The following is a 22,235-nucleotide window of genomic DNA, read 5'->3' on the forward strand; positions in this document are numbered from 1 at the left end:
ATTGAAATTCTTTTCATGATAAAACTATAAAAGGTAAAAAAAAAAAAAAAAGGCCTTGAGCAAGGTTTAACTTTTTTTTTTTTTTTTTCTGGACTGAAATGGAGGCTTTCTTTCAAGCGAATTCCCTGATGTTTGCTCTGTGTGATTTGGCTCCATCTCTGTAACTGCTAATATGTGGCATGGATTTCAAGTTGTTTGGGATCTGGATGTGCCCAAAGTCTGTATTGCAAGACGGGATTCACAGGCATTATGTGACAAAACTGTCTTGCTGCCTTCTGTTTTCTTTTTCTGTGTCCTGTGTAGCTGCATTGTTTGTTGCAGTATATGCATTAGCTGTTGTCTATGTTCAGTTTCCTGCAGGCTGACAAAGTGGGAGGGGCTTTGTTTGTTACATAGCTGAGTTTTCACTGTGTGAGTTCTTGAGTGCACATTGCAGCCATCTTAATTACACTTTTGTGCAAGTGAGACTGTGCAGCTGTCTCAAAATGGCTGCTAACCTAGTCTTTGTAGCTGCTTAGGCAGCAAGTATGTCAGTGAGGAGACTTGTCACATGCATCAGGACCAGAGGTAAGAACCAATTACTCTTTATCTTAAACATTCTCATTTTTTTCTTTTTTAAAAAGGAATTTAACTGAGTTTACTTAGAAGGGTGAACTTAGAGCTTGGTTTTTAAAAAGTTGAAATGTTTGGTAGAACCTTTAAGCCTTTATTATGGAAACAGTACATAGCATGGTGGGGTCAAAGGTTAAATTCCTGTAATTTCTCACCATTTTATGTTCTGTCATTGCCAGAACATTTGATCACCATAGTAGTGCATTTCTGGCCCTAATTAATGTAATATTCCTTTTGTGTTGGCTATTTTAGTGTGTTTGGTATTTATTTGTAGAAATTAAAACAATATATTATCTGAATAGATTTTTTTTTAAAGGATCCATAAATAAGCCTTGTTTTGCACAAAGACTACAATTTTTCTACGGTTTTGTGAGGTATTGTGTGGAAGCTTTTTGGAAAGAAGGGTAATTATATAAATCATGAAAAAAAATTTTTAATACTGTCCAAAATCTTTTTTTTTGGCATTATGGGTTGCAATTCTTTCTCATCATGCTGCCTCCTCCCAGTATCCAACTCTTTGACATTTTTAATGCTGCTTTGCTTCTTTGTTCAAATTACTTTTTGCTTAAGTGGGCATTCAGATTCAGATTTTGAATTTAGAAATAAATTCACATCTAGTCATGGATACCCCTTTTTAAAAAATATATCTAATGTATTCAAATACCATCAGAGGTGAAGTACTCAGTTAATTAAGTGATATTTTCATTTTAGTCTTAATTCAAACCTGTAGTATATTTAAAAGAAATATAGCTCAATGATTTTGTAAATTTAATTTCAAAAAGTTTAAAAAGCTTTCTTAACATTGTTCTGGAGTAGAAATGTTTATTGAGATACTGTAAGTCTGTGGTTACCCAGAAAGATGGGAGAATGAAATTCTTATTCACTTAGTATTTCAGATAGCAGAAAAAGCATACTTTAAGCAGCAATACTTAAATTGCAGTACCTATTAAAATATTTTTTAGCTGGTGTAATATACTCCTGGTTTTGTCCGTAGAGTATTAAGAATATATCCCTGACTTACATGACATAGAACAGTAAGTTCTAAACTTTCTGAGTAGAGCAGCTTTCTAAAAACAGAAACTTTTTGCATGTTAAACTCTTAGGGAGGATTCCAATATATAAAAGGAATACTTATGGTTTCTGCTTAATTCTGCAAGGCTTAAGAAACAAAAGGACATGTGATATTTTATTGTTATGTACTTATTTTATATTGTAAACTTATTCACATGCCATGTGTATTTAATAAAATGACAATAATTATGCTATTAAGATAAACAAAACTTTGAAACGAGATCGTACATGACAATTATAATCTTGTATTAGATCCAGATCTAGTTCACTTATTTGTAGAACCTTGGCCTCTTAAGGCACTGTGGAATTCAGTTTGAAAATTATTCTAGAATGTGTCTTCGTTATGTTGATTTTTGATGTTCGTGAAGATGGAATATAAGATCTATATGTACATGACTTAACAGTTTAAAATTGTTGACTTGTCACAGCCTTGTGTTTATATTTGTTAGTTACATTTTTTTTTAAACAAAGTAATTGTTTTTCCTAACTAAATCAGTGTCCATTTATTTAGTGGCTTAAAATATATTCTGGGATCAGTATTTATCTCAGTTTCATCAACAGCTTTAGCATTTTTGTTTCACTTTAGTCACTACATTGTAAAATCTTTAGGACTGTCTTATATGACATAGTAGATTCTCATAATTTGAACACTAATTTATGTAAATCATTCAGTCATATGAACTGTCCCTAAAAAAGAAAAAGAAAAACATTTCAATGTGTTTGAGGGATTCTATTCATCATTCCTTTCAGTAAGGTTATCCTTGGAGTGAGTATGACATAGAAAAGTGAATGTGCTGTGACCTTAATCACTCTTATTTTCATGCCTTTTAGTAGTAATAACAGCTCGCTTTCTTGGTGGCGAGAGTGGGAGGGGAGGAGACTCTAGTGTTTAAAAATATGTGTATTTCAAAACATTTTATATAATGTAGAAAAACTGTCCATGTTGAAATTATTGAGCAGTTTATGCTGGTCTTGAGTGGGATCTTAGGGAAATTTTAATAACCCAGTCTTTTTGCCTTCTATTGCTAACTGTAATATTTGCCCCTACCCTCTACAAGATTATTACTTGTACATGAGGAAATACTAATGCCCTATGGTTACTCAGGATATTATTGCTAATTCTTTCCCTGCTGTGTTGCATTTTTGCAACTGTAAGCATAAATTACCCCTTAATGAGATGATTGCTTTTGGGATTGATGATAGTTCTCAAATTTTCTGTTCCAAGTTCCAGTTAGCTATTATGCTGGGTAATTGCGGGCATAATAAATCTGGGAGCTGAATAATTGAAGTTTTATGATGTTATTTTGTCACTTTTTAAAATTCTCCCCTTTGTTTACCCTTTTTCATGAACAATTTCATCTGCATAAGCCTCTAAGAGAAATGTTAGGGTGGTGGCACTGGCCAAGGGTCCAAACCTGAATTTGAATACTGTTTTTGCTACCTTTTTCTGACATTGACGAGCTTATTCCATTTTCTTTCTTTCCTTTCATTCTTTCTTTCTTTTTTTTTTTTTGAAACGGAGTTTCACTCTTATGGCACAGGCTGGAGTGCGATGGTGCGACCTCGGCTCACTGCACCCTCTGCCTCCTGGGTTCAAGCCATTCTCCTGTCTCAGCCTCCCGAGTAGCTGGGATTACAGGCATGTGCCACCATGCCTGGCTAATTTTTATATTTTTAGTAGAGATGAAGTTTCTTCCTGTTGGTCAGGCTGGTCTCGAACTTCTGACCTCAGGTGATCTGCCCGCCTTGGCCTCCCAAATTGCTGGGATTACAGGCGTGAGCCACTGTGCCCTGCTAATTTTTTTTTTTTCAAGACGGAGTCTCACTCTCGCTGAGGCTGGAGTGTAGTGGTGAAATCTCAGCTCACTGCAACCTCCGCCTCCCAGGTTCAAGTGATTCTCCTGCCTCAGCCTCCCAAGTAGCTGAGATTACAGGCGCCCATCACCACGCCCGGCTAATTTTTGTAGTTTTAGTAGAGATGGGGTTTCATTATGTTGGCTAGGCTGGTCTTGAACTCCTGACCTGAAGTGATCCGCCTGCCTAGGCCTCCCAAAGTGTTGGGATTATAGGCGTGAGCCACGGCGCCCAGGCTTCTTTCTTTCTTTACTGGAGACAGAGTCTTACTCTGTTTCTCAGGCTGGAGTGCAGTGGCAATCTGAGCTCACTGCAACCTCCACCTCCTGGGTTCAAACAATTCTTGTGCCTCAGCCTCCTGAGTAGCTGGTATTACAGGCATGTGCCACCAAGCTAATTTTTGCGTTTTTAGTAGAGACGGGGTTTTATCATGTTGGCCAAGCTGGTCTCGAGCTCCTGGCCTCAAGTGATCTGACCACCTCAGCTTCCTGAAGTGCTGGGATTACAGGCATGAGGCATCGTGCCCTGTGTTCATTCCATTTTTTGATTTTCGTTTCTTCATCTATAAAATGGGGGAAAATTCCTATCTATTTGGCAAGCATATGCTCAGAATCAATTTACATAATGTTTCAGAATAGTATCTTGAAATACTCTGCAAAAATCCTGCATACTAATTTTCTCAGTAATATCCGAATGCATTTCAGTTTATTTGCCTCTCAAGTGTCATATACCTTTTCAAGTGTGATTGGATCAGTGTATATTTAAAAACTATGGGAAATTTCTTATATAACTCATGCTCAGAAGCAAGAAGTGCTAAGTAACATCATATCCACTTAGTAATGTTATATATTCGTTTTTGTAGTACTGGGTCCTACTCTGCTAGCATAAATTAGCCATCCTTTGTTGTGTATGGATATGGCAGATGTATTTATTAAGTAAAGCCAATATAGAATGTTGACATTACAGGATTTAGAGGAGTAGGAGAAATGTTTTGGGTATAGTCTGGCTGAGTTCTTCAAATACACTGTGAGAAAATAACTTATCTAAAAACATGACTTGAATTCACGGCCTAGAGTTTCCTGTGTTTCAGTACAAATAAGAATCATAAAAACAGTAAATTCTCTTTCAAAAAAATTCATTTTCAGAGCTATAAACTGGCAGCCAGCAAACTTACTTTTATTCTTTAGTCACCAGCCCATTTCTCTAATTGTTTATTTTTTGTTTTTTTTTTTTTTGTTTTTGAGATGGAGTTTCGCTCTTGTTGCCTAGGCTGCAGTGCAATGGCGTGATCTCGGCTCACCGCAACCTCTGCCTCCCAGGTTCAAGCAATTCTCCTGCCTCAGCCTCCCGAGTAGCTGGGATTACAGGCATGCACCACCACACCCAGCTAATTTTGTATTTTTAGTAGAGACTGGGTTTCTCCATGTTGAGGCTGGTCTTGAACTCCTGACCTTAGGTGATCCGCCTGCCTCGGCCTCCCAAAATGCTGGGATTACAGGCGTGAGCCACCGCCCCCAGCCCCATTTCTCTAATTGTTAACATTTAAAGTTGTCAGATTTTACCTAAAAATCTAGATGTCTTGCCTCTTGAAAAGCAAACAACATTTTTGCTTGAGAATGGCCATCTACAATTGAGTATAGATGCTGTCTCCTTCAGATAGGGCCTTCTCTTGCCCACCTCTGGTCCTCTTCACTGAATCACGTTACCTGCGTGGCCTTGGAAGACAGTTCCTTTTAAAGACCTATCCTACGTATTTGATAGGTTATTGGCAGCCTTAAATATCTAAAATATAACTTCTAACCCAAAGGAAAGTAAACATAAGTAAAATGTAGCCTACTTTACTTGGTAGGAGAGACTTAGAATATATAAAGTCAGTTTACTCTTTAGAAGATATGGCACCTTTTGTAACCTTTCACTTTGTCCTAATTTTATATAGAGTGCCATGGGAGCCAAATGAAGGAGATCCAATGGCATAACAACAAGTAACAATTGATTGAAAGTGAAGAGATTAAAGAAATACCAATTAGAAACATCTAAGCACTTTGAGATCTTTTATGTGATAATCAGTTCTTTTTCTTTAAATGTTACCGCTGTGTTAAAGGACATCACTATCAACTTGATGTTCTTAATGGTGATACTGAATAAGAAAAAGTTAAAGTGTATTCAAGCTATGCAGTTTACTGAACAGATAAATGAAATAACATTTTATAAAAGATTTTTGCTAAATTAGTTGAGCTAAGAAGTTTTATCACTGAAAATAATGAGTAAATTTCCTAATAGAACGTTTTCTTAACCGTACACTAGATTAGATAATGGCCGTTAGGCCATTACAAACTTTATTTTTGTTGAAAACTTACATCTATTTACATTTATTAATTTAACATTTACAGTGTCTATGTGAAGACTACCTTGATGATGCATGAAACATGATAATTTATAATCTTGATCTGACTTAAATTTGAATTCCACATTTCCCAGAGTGAAAGCCAGCTTGTTAACATTCAAATAATACCACGACGTTGGTAACTCTAAGGAAGTGCTAAAAGAATGTTATGCCTTTTTGGAAAATGGTTTTCTAGTTAGAGTTCAACTTTAGAGAAAATTGAAAAAGTGATTAACTTGCACAGGAAACAGTGACTCCCCTGCTTTACTGCTCTTCACACTTTGAAAAGAGAAAGTGATTTGAGAGAAAGCCTAATGTCTATTCAAATAAGTGATTGTTTTTTAATTGCCCAGGTTAGAACTCTCACAAAGAGTTCTCTGTTGGTGATATGTAACAGTCTGTTATTAGTCATTAATATGTGAATATGGAAATTGTGAAAACAGCACAAATTGATTTAGCAAATCTTCATCAGTTTAGTGAAAGAGGGACCTTAACACTGGAGAGAGGTCTGAGGAGTTGCTTCTGCATCTGCCTGAGGGAATCTTGTCTTTCCTTCTGAAGTAAGCCAGATACAGCTAGCCAACTGCCAGTAGAACTATCTGACTGGTGTGTCCCTTTGTTGGATATAGAAATACCTGTACCATGGCATACATAGTGGAAAACATTAGTATAGAAGTTAGGAAAAGACTACTTCTGCTCTGGTACTGTTATTAAGTAATTGTGTAGTTTTGGATAAATATTTAACCTCTTTGTGTTATCCCTGATCATTAAATGAGATGAGTCGTTGGAAGAACACCAACTTTGAGTCAAACAGAGTCAGGGTGAATCCATGTTCTTCCTCTCATTAGTTATAGGTTATATGAAAAATGGATATATAGTGCTCAAAGTACAGTACCTATTTATGATTATGTGTTCAATAAGTCTTAGGTATTTTGTTTGTTTGTTTGTTTGTTTTGAGACAGAGTTTTGCTCTTGTTGCCCAAGCTGGAGTGCAATGGTGCGATCTCGGCTCACTTCAACCTCCGCCTCCCAGGTTCAAGTGGTCCTCCTGCCTCAGCCTCCTGAGTAGCTGGGATTATAGGCGTGCACCACCATGCCTGGCTAATTTTGTATTTTTAGTAGAGACGGGGTTTCACCATGTTGGCCAGGTTGGTCTCGAACTCCTGACCTCAAGTGATCTGCCTGCCTCGGCCTCCAAAAGTGCTGGGATTACAGGTGTGAGCCACCATGCCTGGCCAAGTCTTAGGTATTTTTATGGAATGAGGCAAGTTACTTATTTTCAGAACCTCAGTTTTTCTTGTTTTTAAAATGGGAATAATGTTTATCATAAAGAACTAGTATTGGGGTTTAAATGAGGATAACAAATATAAAGTCAAGTGAAGTGTAGCACAAATTAAATACTGGTTGCATTTGTTTCACAAGATTCCCTTTAGCACAGATCTTTTTTTTTCTTTTTTTTCTTTTAAAAATCATTATTTCAGGAAGAATGGAGTTGGGAGAAATCTGGTCTACTGGGTAGTTTAGAAAAGGATCTTTAGGGAGAGGGCGTTTTTAGGGGCCTGGCTGATTTACAGTAAAAATGTCACAGAGCAGGGTCTTTAGAATCTCCAAGTGAAGACTTTGAAGAGTCTAAAGGGGACAAAATAAGAATTCTTACTTGTGCAAAGGCAGCATGGTAGAGTGAAAACTAAAACAGACTGTGAATTGATCAGTTACTCAACAAATGTAACAGTTATTTATTATGCACCTATTATTTGCCAGGTACTGTTTGATGCTTGGCATATAAGATCCTTGCTCTCTCTCATGGAGTTTACACTTGTGGAGGGAGTGGGAAGACACAGACAATAAATATGAGAGAAGGTTGCAAATACTTAAGGATTGTGAATGCTGTGGGGGTAGGGTAGAATAGGTATCTAAGAGCTAGATGAGCACTACACAAAATGTGGCCTGTGATCAGTCTGAGAACTGTTCTCTTCTGGTCCTCTGTGAGATAAGAACTGAAATTGAGAGTTTATAGAAATTTTTACATCAATCTGATAATGTAATTTTATGTCAGTTGAGTCAAAACAATTAAAACTCATATTTTATATGCCTTATTTTTAATTTCATTTTTCAAGTAATTCATTGCCACCATATTTTACAATAGCATTGATCTATAGTGGGTTGAAAATAAAACACCAGTCTTTACTGTATTCATTTTAGCAGTGAGCTAGATCAACAGTTGCCATTGTTAGTACTAGTAGTAAGCATGTTGTGGAGATTTTCAGCTTCTTTTGATGAATAATTCGCTGCCAAGTAATTAGCTTATTTGGCTTAGAAATACTTACATCCATGTTATTTACACTATATTTTATGTTGGACTAAGTTATTTTAGGTCTTTTGATTTTCAAGTACTTTTATTCATGGTTGGATGCATGATACAAGTAGGAAGAGAGCAAAATTAAAACTGTAAGGTATATAATAAGTGATTTCTTTTTTTAATTTTTAACTTCTAGATTCTGTTCTCAATGCTTAGATTATTTCTAACATTTTTTCTCAACTCATATTTTATGATCAGTATATGGTACTTAGAAAGCTCTTTTGATATAAGATCTTTCCTCCAACAAAGAGTTAATTTATGCATGAAATTGTATCATTATATTTGTCCCTATCACTTCATCTGCTGCTGGTGGGTCATAGATCCTGAGAAGAGAATATAGTTGTTTGAGGAAATTTATCATTGATAACCTAGATAATATTTTTGATTGTCTATATAAGTCTACCATTTGCTATTGATAAATGATAACTTTATGCGTCCCCTCATTTATAGCCCCATTATCTTTTTTATGTGATAGGGGTAATTTAAGAAGTATGTTGAAGATAGCTGAAAGTAAGATTTAAAAATATGGAAAATATTTTGGATAACCCCTAGTTAGCATTTTAAGTACTTCTTTTCATTTTGTTATTTCAGATGCGGGACTAAACTAGTTTCCGGATTGTTACTTTAAAATGAAATTTAATATATCTCTAGCCTTAATGAAAATGGTAGTGGAGTAGAATTATGTATTAGTAGATAATAAATTAACTAAAAAATAAATAAAAATAAAGAAAAGGGCCTTGCAGATAATGACTCAACTCTTGCCTTGTCAGATCTGGCCAGTAAAAACAATACATGAATGATACAGGTTTGAAAAGAATGTGGCACAGACAGAATATTTTCTTGGGAAGATATTTGTAATTTAATATGCCTAGGTTTTTATACTCAGCACATGCTTTGGTAATATTAACTAGTGGTAAATGTGTTGAATTATTTAACCATCATAATAGTGATACCTGAAGGTACACAATTCTTATTATTTGGTGAAATGTTAAACAATATACTTCTAAGAGCAAATCTACTTAATAATGTTTACTATTTAATTGATTAGTTAAAATTTGAAAGGTAGTTGTAGAGTAGGATGAGGATAACATTAGGTAATGTGAATTATAATTTGTATTTTTAATGATTGCTAAACAGCAACCATTGAATTTACGTGGTCTGTGCCATAAGTAAGCTAAGGCTTTTGAATATCTCTGAGAGTTAAAAATATTTTTCTTGTGGTGGGGGGTGGAATTTCAGTTATATAAGAATTATAAATTGGTTTTCTTTTATTACCTGGATTTGAATTCTATTCAAATATGTATATCAAATATATGTAGATAACTAGATATATTCTAGAACCAGTCAGTACATGTTGGGGAACGAATGGGGAGGGTTTACTCAGCAGTACTCTCCTTTAGTTTGGTCATGAAATGAGGACTGCTTTATATAAATTGTTCTTACTGGCGCCAGCTAGCTGTAACTGCAGTCTGGCTGTGCTAGGGTAGCAAATAAAATGTGTCATGGATTTTCTGTTTGGAATGTATAAGAATTCAGCCTTTTGGACTGAAAGAACAGAGTTGATACATTAGAATAGCAGTAGTGAGACCACAATTGACAGTGAATATGTGAAATAGTGAGAAGCTATAAGCCTTTTAAGCTTTTAGTTCTTTTATAGGTTTATGCCTATTGATACTATTGGGTAATATGTGGGAGGTACTTAACTGCACACAGTTGCTGCAGACCTAATAGTTGGCAGCATAGAAAGCAGTACAAAGAATTCTGATTCTAGGCATTTTCACTTTGAAATAGTCATTTTGAGGATATACTCTGTGTGTTCTGTGAGCTTCATTGACATATTGTCTGACGTTTTTTGGCTTTTGTGGTAAATGGGATGTATGCTGCACAAACTACCCAACAGATGTGAACCACTGTTTGAAAGGAATTTTAATATGTAGCCAACCTACTGTATTCTTGTTTTTTTTTTAATGAATATGAATCAAACAAGAAATTTAGGCTCAAGAAGGCTGACCTAGAAGTCTGCTTTAGCTTTTAATGTTTATACAAATGAACTAAGTAGCAGTGGTTTACAGAAGAGGAAGTCCTTTTCACAGTGTCAAGCTGCCCACAGGTAAGAGATTCAGGTCCTTTTTCTGTGACACCTAACCCCCAGGCTTTATATTTTTCTCTCACCATTGGTAAGTTTTTAAAAATTTGTTTGTTTTTAGTTCTAATGAAAACAGGATTGGTAGATCGTTTAATGTTAATATTCAGGAGATTTTGAATGCCACATTTGGATTTGGTATTTTTTAAAATGTAATTTTCATCTTCTCAAAATTCCTTCACATTTGAATTGAAATGAACTAACAGTGGACTTCATATATGAATATTACTCATGCATACAATATGTTCATATTACATAGAAATCAGTTTTAGATCTCTTTTCATTATAGTCTGTTACTATATTCTCACTTGTAGTGACACCAACTGGTACACGCAGAGAGATGACATTTCGTAACCTCACTTAAGTATAAAGTTTTAGTTTAAATTTACCACTTTGAATTCACCTTTACAAATCAGAGTGCTTATGTTTTCAAATATGGCTCATTGACATACATTAGATAATGTATATTTATACATATAACTTGGTCAAGTTTTCTGCTTCCACCCTTATTCTTTCCATTTCTCTATATTTAAATTTATTATTATTTTAATAAAGTGATTTTTAAAAGTCTAAAATGAATGTATTAATTAGGAATTCCATTAAATTTAATATTTCTTAACCTGGGTTAAAGGAACACAGTCATTTGTTATTATTTTTTTCTATGCATGAAATATTGTATACAAAAATATAAAATTCCATTGCAATAAAAATAATCTATTACCATTGCTGTAAAGATAGGAAGGTGTATGTTTATAAAGAAATGCCAATGTATGTGTTCATTCGTATCAGTATGGCCAGAAATATATTACTGATTGTAATAATTTTTGGAGGGTGGGTGAAGAGTTGAATAGCAGAGTAAAGTGAAGAGTGGTAGTGAGGTAGCTTAGAGTAGTGTATCAAAGAAAGGAATTACGTCAGGCAGCTCTCTGCTCTTTCCCTCCCTCTTTAGAAGTCAAGCAGCAGGCTCTTTCTGTAATCAAAGTGTTACTTTTAGGTGGGACTTCCAGTTCTCTAGTTTCTGAAAGTTTGGTCACTTATTGCTACATGGTTGTATACTTTAAAACTGGGGGCCAGCTGTGATAGAAGCCATACTCATGTTTCAGGGGCAGGAACTGTTCCTTACTTGTTGCCTTTTGACAGTGTTGCTTGGATTTAAAAAAAAAAAAAAAGCATATATTTTATTAAAGTATAGAAATGTAACTTTTTTGTGTATGTTTCATCTCAGTAAACAATTTCCCTATGATTGACAAAATGATGATAGTAGAAAGAAATCAATTTTGATTGATGTGTTTGAGGTTGGATGAGGAGAAGGTCATGCTTCTTGGTGTGGAAGACATACACATCTGAAACAGTAGGAAAAAGTTTTTCAAACTTCTCTTGTGCTATTATATTGGTTAGGGGAATGCTGGGCTGGGAAGATAGTTGAGATGGGCTAGTTTTTACATATAGACAAAGAGAAAAAGAGTTGATAGACAAAAACAGGAATTTATTGAATGCTGTTAGAGTTGGAGGTCATAGCAAAGAAAGATGAGGGATAGTAGGACAGAGGTGTATTTTGTACATAGACAACCAAAACAAAGATAAAAGTCATGAGTATGATTACAGGCGTGGTGGCTCATGCCTGTAATCCCAGCACTTTGGGAGGCCGAGGCAGGTGAATCACCTGAGGTCAGGAGTTCGAGACCAGCCTGACTAACATGGTGAAACCCTGTTTCTACTAAAAATACAAAAAATTAGCCAGATGTGGTGGCGCACGCCTGTCATTCCAGCTACTTGGGAGGCTGAGGCAGGAGAATTGCTTGAATCCGGGAGGCGGAGGTTGCAGTGAGCCAAGATCGCACCATTGCACTCCAGCTTGGGCAACGAGAGCGAAACTCTGTCTCTAAAAAAAAAAAACCAAAAACAAACAAAAAAACAAAACACCAAAAAAACAATGAGGATAAAGGTATGTAGTCTTTGAGGCTATTGAAGTTGAGTGTGAATGATCCAAAATTTGGAGTATAAAAATCTTTGAGTTCCTAAAAAGTGTTTGTGTTCCTTTTAAGAAAGAAAATGTATTTAGCAAGCAATGTGGAATCTCAAAATCTTCAAAATGAAATGAACCTAAGTGGTCAGGTAGTTTCTAATATTGCACTTTGCACAGGAACCTACTGTTTGATATTCCTGACAGATAATTATCTGGTTTATACTCTACTATTTCTAATGACAGAAGGGAGAGTCTCTATTTTCATAAATCAGTTTCTTCTTTTGTTGGGCATCCAAACAAATTAACATTTGTTGATTTTGAGATGAAGTTGCCTTTCATTACTTTTATTTTTGCTTCTCATAGCCCCCCACTTTCTGTCTGTCTGTAGCTCTCTTTCTCTTGTATCTCTTTTACATGACAAATATGTACTATTTAAAGAAAGCTCATTAAAATTTTCTTATATTTTCTAGGCTAAATATCAATATCTTTTATTTTTTCCCGACATTTCCTCATACAACTTACTGTTCCAGAGCATTCTTTAGCGTGGTCATCCCACAGTTATTAATAAGTCCTTCTTTATCTGTGATGCTCAGAACCAAACATAATTACTCTAAAAATTTTCCCCTTCTCCTTGGCTATCTATTTGTTCTACAGTTTAACTTTGCATTAGCATTTTTGGCAGCCACCTTGAGACGATTTTTTGAGTTTGCATTAAGTTAAAATACCTCAGTCTTTCCCTAATATTCATTGATAAACTTTAACATACTTTAATATTTGAAACAATTGTTATGTTATTATGTTTTCTTGATAATTTCTCATGTTGTTCGTTATATTTACTATGCTTTGTGTTCGTCTTCCTTGCAAGGTTTTTTTCTGTTTTAATAGTGTTTTTAAAGAACTGGCTTTTGGTTCCTTAATTGCTTGCTCATTTGTTTTCTTTCATAATTTTCTGCTTTTATTGTAATTCCATGCTTTGGGATTATACCTTTTTGCCTTTATTAATGTTTTTGAGTTTGTGTTTTTTCTTAATATATGCATTTAAGGCTATCAGTTTTAATCTGAATATCATTTTAGCTGATTTCCCTAGGTTATATTCTTTTAGTACTTCGTTGGTATTTTATCACTGATTTCCTCCTACATCTAAAAGTTTTTTTTTTATTTATAAGGAGATAATTTTTCTGTCATCTTGTTGGTATATTTATTACATTATGACTACAGAATATAGCCTTTTTTTTGTCTTTGAATTTGTTAAGATTTTCTTGTCGCCATATACATGGTCAGTATTGATGTACATTGGCTATATTTGTGAAAAAATTATATTTTGGGTTTATTGGGTATACAGTTCTATTTATTTTTGTTATTCTGACATGCTAATGGGTTGTTCATTGCTTATTACTTTTGTATTCTTCATCCATAGATTTATCTCTGATTGTGGATTTATTAGTTTTTTCTTGAATTATTTAAACTTGTTTTATCAATAGGACATATCTCTTTTTTTGTTCTATTACTTGATTTTCAACTTGAATTCTTTTTTATATGTCATATATAGGTTTTATATGTATACCTACCCTTTTTTGTGGTACTATTTGCCTAGCGTATCATTTTCTATCCTTCTGTTTCAACCTTTCTATGCTATTACTCTAAGGTATGTCTCGTTTATAGTGCATAGCTAATGATATTTTTGTTGTTTTACACAGCTTGAAACCCATCAGGTTTTTCCCTGATTGATAATTTTCTTTATTTTTGCCCCATATTCTGCAACCTGTTAGTTTGTTAACTTACACATTGCAATTATCTGGATAAATAACATATTTATTTTAAAGATGATTGATCCTCAGTTATTTCAGCCTGCTCAAGAGTTTTACTTGTGTTTTGGAGCTTTGCTAATTTCCTTATCTGAATTTCTTCATAGGTTCTTCTGCTGTCTGGTCTTGTACTTATATTTATATATAATCATTTTAGCAAAGGTCTGCGTTCTCTGTCTTTGCTCAGAAGTAATATATTTATTTCCTCACTCTTGCTGACTGCTAGCTTTGCTAGCTATAGAATTCCACAGTGAAAATAACTTTTCCCATGAATTTTGAGGATATTGTTTTTTTTTTTTAGCTTTCAGTATTGCTGATGACAAGTCTGATGCCAGTTTAATTCTTTCTCTTCTGTAGTTAAATGATATTCTAAGTTATTAATATTTCCCTATAATGATTTTCTGAAATCTTATTGCAGTATGCCTAGGTGTCAAAAAATTTTATTTTGCTTGTTTTAATTTAGTTTGTTTTGGGATTCAGTAGACCTTTATTATTGGAAAACTTGTATATTTTTTCAGCTTTGCTGATTTTTTTTAATTTTCTTATTTTTTTCCTTCCTTTTTTTCTTGTTTCTTTTTTTTTAGAAACTTGACTTAATTGAAAGTTGTTGCTTCTGGGTATATTTCTTATGTGTTTGTTTGTTCTTGTGAGTGTAATACCTTCTCATACACTTAGAGGATTTTTAAATATACTATTTTAAAATGTCTTCTGTTTATTCTCCTATTAATTAGCTAGTGTTTTTTGTGGGGTTTGGCACCTGACCTTTTGTTTGAATTCTTGAATGTATTCATTTTTGTATTTGAGATTTCCTGTTTTACTTTGGCTGGATGCTGATGGTTCAGGTGATTTTGAGTGGTGGGGAAGTGGTACTTGCTGCACATGGGATATGCTGATAATTTGTCTTTGGGATGGTAGCCTCCATGTCTCTCCGGGGGCATAGTGTCTATATAAGTTACTACCCTAGCTGCATTCACAAATGTGACTGCTGCCCTGGTTTAGCACTAGCATGGAAGAGAGAATGTCTGATGAACTTAACTGTTCAAATACCAATTACATGAGTGAATTTTCATGTGATGATTCACACTGGCGTATCAGGTCTAAATTGAAAGTCTGTATTTGTATCGCCTTGTCTCTGTGTAAGTGAGGTACTTATAACTAGTCTGACATTTATCCTTTTAGTCTTTAAAATATCACTTGCATGCCTGTATACATGTTTAGATTTTTGTGTGTGTGTTTTAAAATATAATGGCATAAAACAGGAAACATTTATTGACTGCTTACAGTATCTGAGTACTTTCTATTTATTATGTCATTTAATTCCCATAACATTTCCATGAAGACAGACTTTGTTATTTCAGTTTCATAGATGATTTTACTGAGGTAAGGAGAAGATATATATTTTAGGTAGATAACCAGGAAATAATAGGATTAATATTTAAAAAGGTATGTCTGGTCCTGGTATTTGCACTATTAATTGCAAGAGTTCTGCTTTTTTGGTGTGCTTGATAATATTTCTCAGAGATTTTTTTTTAATGCCTGGGATATTAAGGGTTTTTGTTTTTGTATTTTCTATGACAGTGCAGCACTAGGCATCCTGATATATTCCTTTGTAAAACATGTTGATACATTGTTAGATAGATACCTTAAAGGTCCTTTGCTGTGTCAAAATGATGCACAATTCCTGCTTGTTTGTCCTTAAAAATGGATGTGACAGTTAACTCTTCTGCTTATGGTACATAAGACCGCTCATTTCTGTGTATTAATGCTAACCACAAGTAGTTGCCAATCTGATGTTTAAAAATGTATTTTCTCTTTTTGTTTTGTCTTTTTTTGATGATTAGGTTGAATGCCTTTTCTTGTATATGTTGTTTTATGAATTGCCTGCTCACGTTTCTGTATTTTTTTTCCAACTGTTTGTCCTTTTCATTCACTAATAGATTTTCTTTTTTATTCTGAATACTAATCCTATATCACTATGCCATTTTTTCAAGTATTTCTCCTAACTTGTGGTTACTTGTAGTACTTTCTGTGCCTTTGAATATTTATATTATTTTATATCTAGTGTCTTTGCTATTATGCTTAACTGCTATTTTGATAGATTTTCCACTATTTATTTCAAAATCCATTTCTTCCTTATTTGTTATGTTTTGTTTTGTTTTTGTTTGAGACAGAGTCTTGCTCTTGTCACCCAGGCTGGAATATAGTCGTGTGATCTCGGCTCACTGCAACCTCCGCCTCCTGGGTTCAAGCGATTCTCCTGCCTCAGCTTCCTGAGTAGCTGGGATTACAGGTGTCTGCCACCATGCCCGGCTAATTTTTGTAATTTTAATAGAGATGGGATTTCACCATGTTGGCCAGGCAGGTCTTAAACTCCTGACCTCAGGTGATCCGCCTGCCTTGGCCTCCCAAACTGCTGGGATTAGTGGCGTGAGCCATCGCGCCTGGCCTTTCTTGTTTGTGATGCTTCTCTGTCATAGTTACATTTTTTATTGTTTGTGTCTGTCTTTTGGAGGATTATTCTGTTGTACTCTTTTTTTTTTTGTACTTAAGATAATAATGCTTTGTTATATGCTGTCACATCTGAGAGGGCAAACATTTTTCATTACTTTTGTTTTCAATTTTTTCCCTGTTTTTAGCATTGTTTCACTTAGAGATTAAGTTTTTTTTTTTTTTTTTGATATGGAATCTCGCTGTGTCGCTCAGGCTGGAGTGCGATGGCGCTGGGCTCACTGCAGTCTCCACCTCCTGGGTTCAAGCAATTCTCCTGCTTCAGCCTCCCGAGTAGCTGGGGTTACAGGCATCCACCACCATGCCTGGCTAATTTTTGTATTTTTAGTAGAGACGGGGTTTTACCTTGTTGTCCAGGCTGGTCTCTAACTCCTGACCTCGTGATGCGCTCGCTTCGGCCTCCAAAAGTGCTGGGATTATAGGCGTGAGCCACCGTGCCTGGCCTCAGAGTAAGTTTTAAAAGCTAGTCATGCTACAAAATATCTAGGTGGAATTTTCTTTTTTTTTCTTTCTTTCTGTCTGTCTTTCTGTCTTTCTCTCTTTTTCTTCTTTCTTTCTTTTTTTTTTTTTTTTTTTTTTTTTTTTTTGAGATAGGGTCTCGTTCTGTAGCCCGGACTGGAGTGCAGTGGCATGATTATAGTTCACTGCAGCCTTGACTTCTGGGGCTCAAGTGATTCTCCCACCACAGCCTCCCAGGGAGCTGGGGCCAGAGACACATGTCACCATACCTGGCTAATTTTTAAATTTGTTGTCGAGATGGGGTCTCGCTGTGTTGCCCAGACTGGTCTTGAATTCCTGGGCTCAAGCAATCCTCTTGTCGCAGCTTTCCAAAGTGTTGGGATTATAGGCATAAGCCACCATGCCCGGCTATAGTTACTTTTAAAAATTCTCCTTTTTTTTCTTTAGTCACCTCCCTGACAATACTTCTAATAAATTTTATCCAGGAAGAATTGATTTTTTTTTTTTACATTGAGTCTTAGCTCTAATATTTCATAAGACAGTTCTAATATGTCATGTAAGTGTTTCTAGATACATTTTTCTTGCCATTCTGATTTTTTTTTTTTTTTTTGAGACAAAGTCTCCCTCTGTCACCCTGGCTGAAGTGAAGTGGTGCGGTGTTGGCTCACTACAACCTCTGCCTCCTGGGTTCAAGCGATTCTCCTGCCTCCACTTCCTGAGTAGCTGGGATTCTATCATGCCTGGCTAATGTTTTGTATTTTTGGTAGAGATGGAGTTTCTCCATGTTGTCCAGGCTGGTCTTGAACTTCTGAGCTTAGGTGATCCACCCACCTCACCCTTCCAAAGTACTAGGATTACAGTCATGAGCCACAGCACCTGGCCTGAATGTTTTCTTTATTGTATGTTCTGACTCCTGTTTGAGCTTTTACTGCTTTGCTCAGGATTTTCACAATGTATTGGATATAGTATGCATACCCTTTGTTTTGTGTTTAAGAGAAATGTCTGTGGTGTTTTATTACTATGGTGTTTTTTTGTGTTTAAGAGAAATATCTGTGGTATATTATTATGGAATTTCTTGTTAGTTTGAAGTGATCTTTTATCAGCTAAAGGAATGATTTTTATGTTCTTAATTTTTATTTTTATCAGTGCTTAATTTTAATTTTTATCAGTGAATGAGTGTTGAAACATTTAGTGTCTTTTCAATTTCTGTTAAGAAATGAGTTAATTTTTGTTTACCCCTTTTATATTGTCAAAAAATTTCCTAATATGCTTTAAAAATTATTAGAGGTGTTTAAAATGGAAAAACAGTGCAGTTTAGGATAGAGACGTTAATCTCATCTTTTAGTAGTTAACCAGGAATATGGGGATAAAGGAATTAGAAGAAAATGTATAGTTTCTTGCCTCCTGGCCTTAATGATCTAACATAGTCACAGTCAGGCTCCACAAACTGCTCTTCTAGTCTCTCTAAGCACTGTTCTTTGCACAGTATATTTATTGAATTGATTGTTGTGCTGTTAACAGTGAGGTGGCTGATCGAATTTTTTTCTGTTTACTAGTCAAATGGCTTCAGACTCTTTATGTCAACAGTAGAAAAGATGATTAAAAATTTAGAAGAGAAATATGGTATTTGGAAATGCCAAAATAAGGTCCTAGATCTGCATTTGTGAACCCTCCAAAAGAGCTTAGTTATATGTACTTGGTGGCTTACTGCATTTATCACTGAATTTCCTTGGAATTTTTCTCCCCTGCTTCTCTCTCTGTACCTCCTCCTTTTTATTTTTTTTAATTCTGGAGGCTCTAGGCTCAGTTAAATATTTTCATGTGGCAGAGAGCCAGATTTCCAATAGCCCTGAACTCAGCATGCTGCTGTTGCTTAGCAACTACTTGTGAAGTCTTGTGGCTATAACTGAATTATAAATAGGGTTATGAGCAGAAGTGCAATTGAAATTGAGATTGGAAAGAAAGGCATACTCTTTTTTTTCCCCGTCTCACTTGAATTTGAGTGATTTTTTTTTTTAAATGCAGAGTCAGTTTTCATAAATCTGGCTTATAAACATTGGTAATACTAACCCTATCAGGAAGACAATATGGGCATCTTTGTAATTACACATCTGTAAGCTTTTTTTTTTTTTTTTCAGTGCTAAACAGTCTATAATGGAGACATGGCAGTTCATGGAAACTAGAGAACAGAACTTCTAATTTTCATGGTCATACATGTAGAAAAATATCCATATATTGTATTACTGCTGTATTTATCTTCCACATTTACATTAAAATCTACATACAGGAACACTTTATTAGATTATGTTCTTGTACTTTTCATCACATCATTTCTTTAGAGTGGCTTAAAAATTCTCCTATAATCATGACCACAGGCATTTGATGAATATTGAATACATGAGTAAATCAACCTATCTTTATTATTGCTTAAACAGTACATTTTGAAGTACACTTTATTAAAATGTTATCAGCAAAAAGCCTGAAAGGTTCTTTAAGGTCTTCTGATTTAATTTCCTTATATTTCACATGGAAAGCTTTAGACCTAACGATGTTAAATGATTTGCCTAAGATCTGTCACACCCTGGTGTGTGTATGTATATTTGTTTTTTTTGCATTGGTCTCTCTTACTGTTACATATTTCACAACTCTCTTTTTTTTGCACTCATATTTCATCAGTTTACACAAAATTTAATTGAATTCTGTAATTTATTAAAAAATGTACAACTTAGTAACAAACACAACTTACATGAACAGATTTAGTTGAGAGCAGAAGACCATGGGTATCAGTCAATAAATTTGTAGAATGGATGGAGAACATTGGCTTATTTGATATGATGATTAGGAGGTTAAGAGAGTTTCCAAAGTATAGAATTTTTGGTCAGAACTCTACAGATTTTTTTCAGGTTCTAAAAGATGAAACTAAGTGGCAATTCTTGGTTTTGGGTAAAGAGCTCTGTGCTTTCTTAAAATATATTAAACTTTTGTTAATCGCTTTTAACAGCCCATCATATGAAACTAAGTCGATTGCAGACATTTGCCAGAAACAAGTAGATTGTATTCTTAGGCATTGTTGCTAGGAAAAATTTAGAGTGGAAATGTAATTTTTTATTTTGCTGCCAGTGGAGGTGCTGGTTCATTCTTTGTTGTATGCCCAGTAGTAGAGATCTTGCTATCAAAAGTGTAAGTTTCTTTGAAAGGTTTAACTGAAGGAAGAAGTAGAATTATAAATAGAATTGGCTGGAAAATTTGTGATAAAAAATAATTTTAATTAGATCTACAAAGAGGGATAACCAGCAATATTGCTCTGCTATAGAAGATAAATGGTTGGTACAAAGAGGAATTTGAATTACCTCCATAATATGGAAGAGAATTTAGGGTCTTTTTTCTTTCATCTTTTGTGTGTGTGTGTGTGTGTGTGTGTGTGTGTGACAGGATCTCACTCTGTGGCCCAGGCTGAAGTGCAGTGGCACAATCATGGCTCACTATGACCTTGACCTCTCAGGCTCAAGTGATCCTCCCACCTCAGCCTCCAGAGTAGCTGGGACCACAGGTGTGCACTACCACACCCTGCAAATTAAAAAATTTTTTTTGTTGAGACAGGGTCTCACTATGTTGTCCAGGCTCATCTTGAACTTCTTTCTGGTGCCTCAGGCAGTCTTCCCACCTCAGCCTCCCAAAGTGTTGGGATTATAGGCGTGAGCCACTGCACCCAGACATCTCAGCTGCCACTTTAAACTCCTCTGGGTTTTTAGTAGGGCAGTTGGAAGAGAAGAGGAATAAGACAGAGATCCAGGGTGAAGTTCCTGGGACTCTCTAAACTATTATAAGGCATTTTAGTTGCTATACTAATTGTTCTAAGGTGCCTTGATTATTCAATTTCCCTCCAATTTGGATTGGTATGTGATGTGTAACTGCTTTGAATAATGTTTTGCAAGCATCATGCCTTCTTGCTTTTCTTGAAACAAAACTGGCCAGTATAAGCAAAAATTATTTTAAAAGCATTAAAACTAATTTAATAAAGAAAATATGAAATTCCAAGACATGTTTAAAGTGATATTTGATATATGGGATTATTAAATGTTCTCACTTGTATTGCTTTTTTTTTTATTTTTTGAGATGGAGTCTCGCTTTATTGCCCAGGTGGAGTGCAGTGGCGTGATGTCAGCTCACTGCAACCTCAGCCTCCTGGGTTCAAGTGATTCTCTTGCCTCAGCCTTCTGAGTAGCTGGGGCTACAGATGTCTGCCACCACGCCTGGCTGATTGCTGTATTTTTAGTAGAGTTGGGGTTTCGCCATGTTGGCCAGGCTGGTGTCGAACTCCCAACCTCATGTGATCCACCTGCCTTAGCCTCCCAAAGTGCTGGGATTACTGGTGAGAGCCACCGCGCCTGGCCTATAGTGCTTTATTAACAAAATCTGATATGTTTGTGATATACTCTTTTCACTAATTGTGACTCATAGGTTTATTAATATTGCTTTCCTTGCAATGAGGATAACAGTATAAGTTAAGAAGAACTATTTTAAGGTATTTTAGATATAAATATAATTGTGGTTAAATTTTGGATATCTGTTGCATATGAATGTAACATTTAAAAAAAAAAAGTAAAATAAGCTAAGCTACTTTTCATGTAGACCAGTGTTTAAAATAACAGTATTTATGGGTTTTTGTTTTTTTTTTTTGAGATGGAGTCTTGCTCTTTTGCCCAGGCTGTAGTGCAATGGCATAATCTCAGCTCACTGCCACCAAGCCTGGCTGACTTTTTGTATTTTTAGTAGAGACAGGGTTTTACCATCTTGCCCAGGCTGGTCTTGAACTCCTGACATTGTGATCCACCCACCTCAGCCTCCCAAAGTGCTAGGATTACAGGCGTGAGCCACCATGCCCGGACAGTGTTTTTAAAAGCTTGGTTAAATTTCATTTTAAAACCTAACCACTGTTAAATATTTGGTTAAAAAGAGCCTCAGTTGGTGGATTACTCGTATAATTTTTACCCTTCCTCCAATGGAGCTTTTGTTACTTAAAATGGTTCTGTGTTCCTATATGTTTTAAAGGCATTGTTTCTAATCTTTAGTTC

General features: G+C 35.2%; 1 protein-coding gene across 3 annotated transcripts in view; it reads left to right on the forward strand.

The window, feature by feature from the left end:
- Positions 1 to 211: 211 nt before the first annotated feature.
- The window catches only part of ATF7IP (activating transcription factor 7 interacting protein), a 112,877-nt gene continuing 90,853 nt past the window's right edge, over positions 212 to 22,235 (forward strand). For 2 of the 3 annotated variants that reach the window (XM_055358716.2, XM_055358718.2), the window contains exon 1: positions 212 to 567. In XM_055358716.2, the coding sequence (XP_055214691.1) occupies positions 551 to 567 (17 nt within the window). In that variant the 5' untranslated portion in view covers positions 212 to 550. The remainder of the gene's footprint in view (positions 568 to 22,235) is intronic. The other variant, XM_055358715.2, reaches the window with a different exon arrangement.

This window comes from Gorilla gorilla, chromosome 10 (assembly GCF_029281585.2).
Source record: "Gorilla gorilla gorilla isolate KB3781 chromosome 10, NHGRI_mGorGor1-v2.1_pri, whole genome shotgun sequence".
Classification (NCBI taxonomy): domain Eukaryota; kingdom Metazoa; phylum Chordata; class Mammalia; order Primates; family Hominidae; genus Gorilla; species Gorilla gorilla.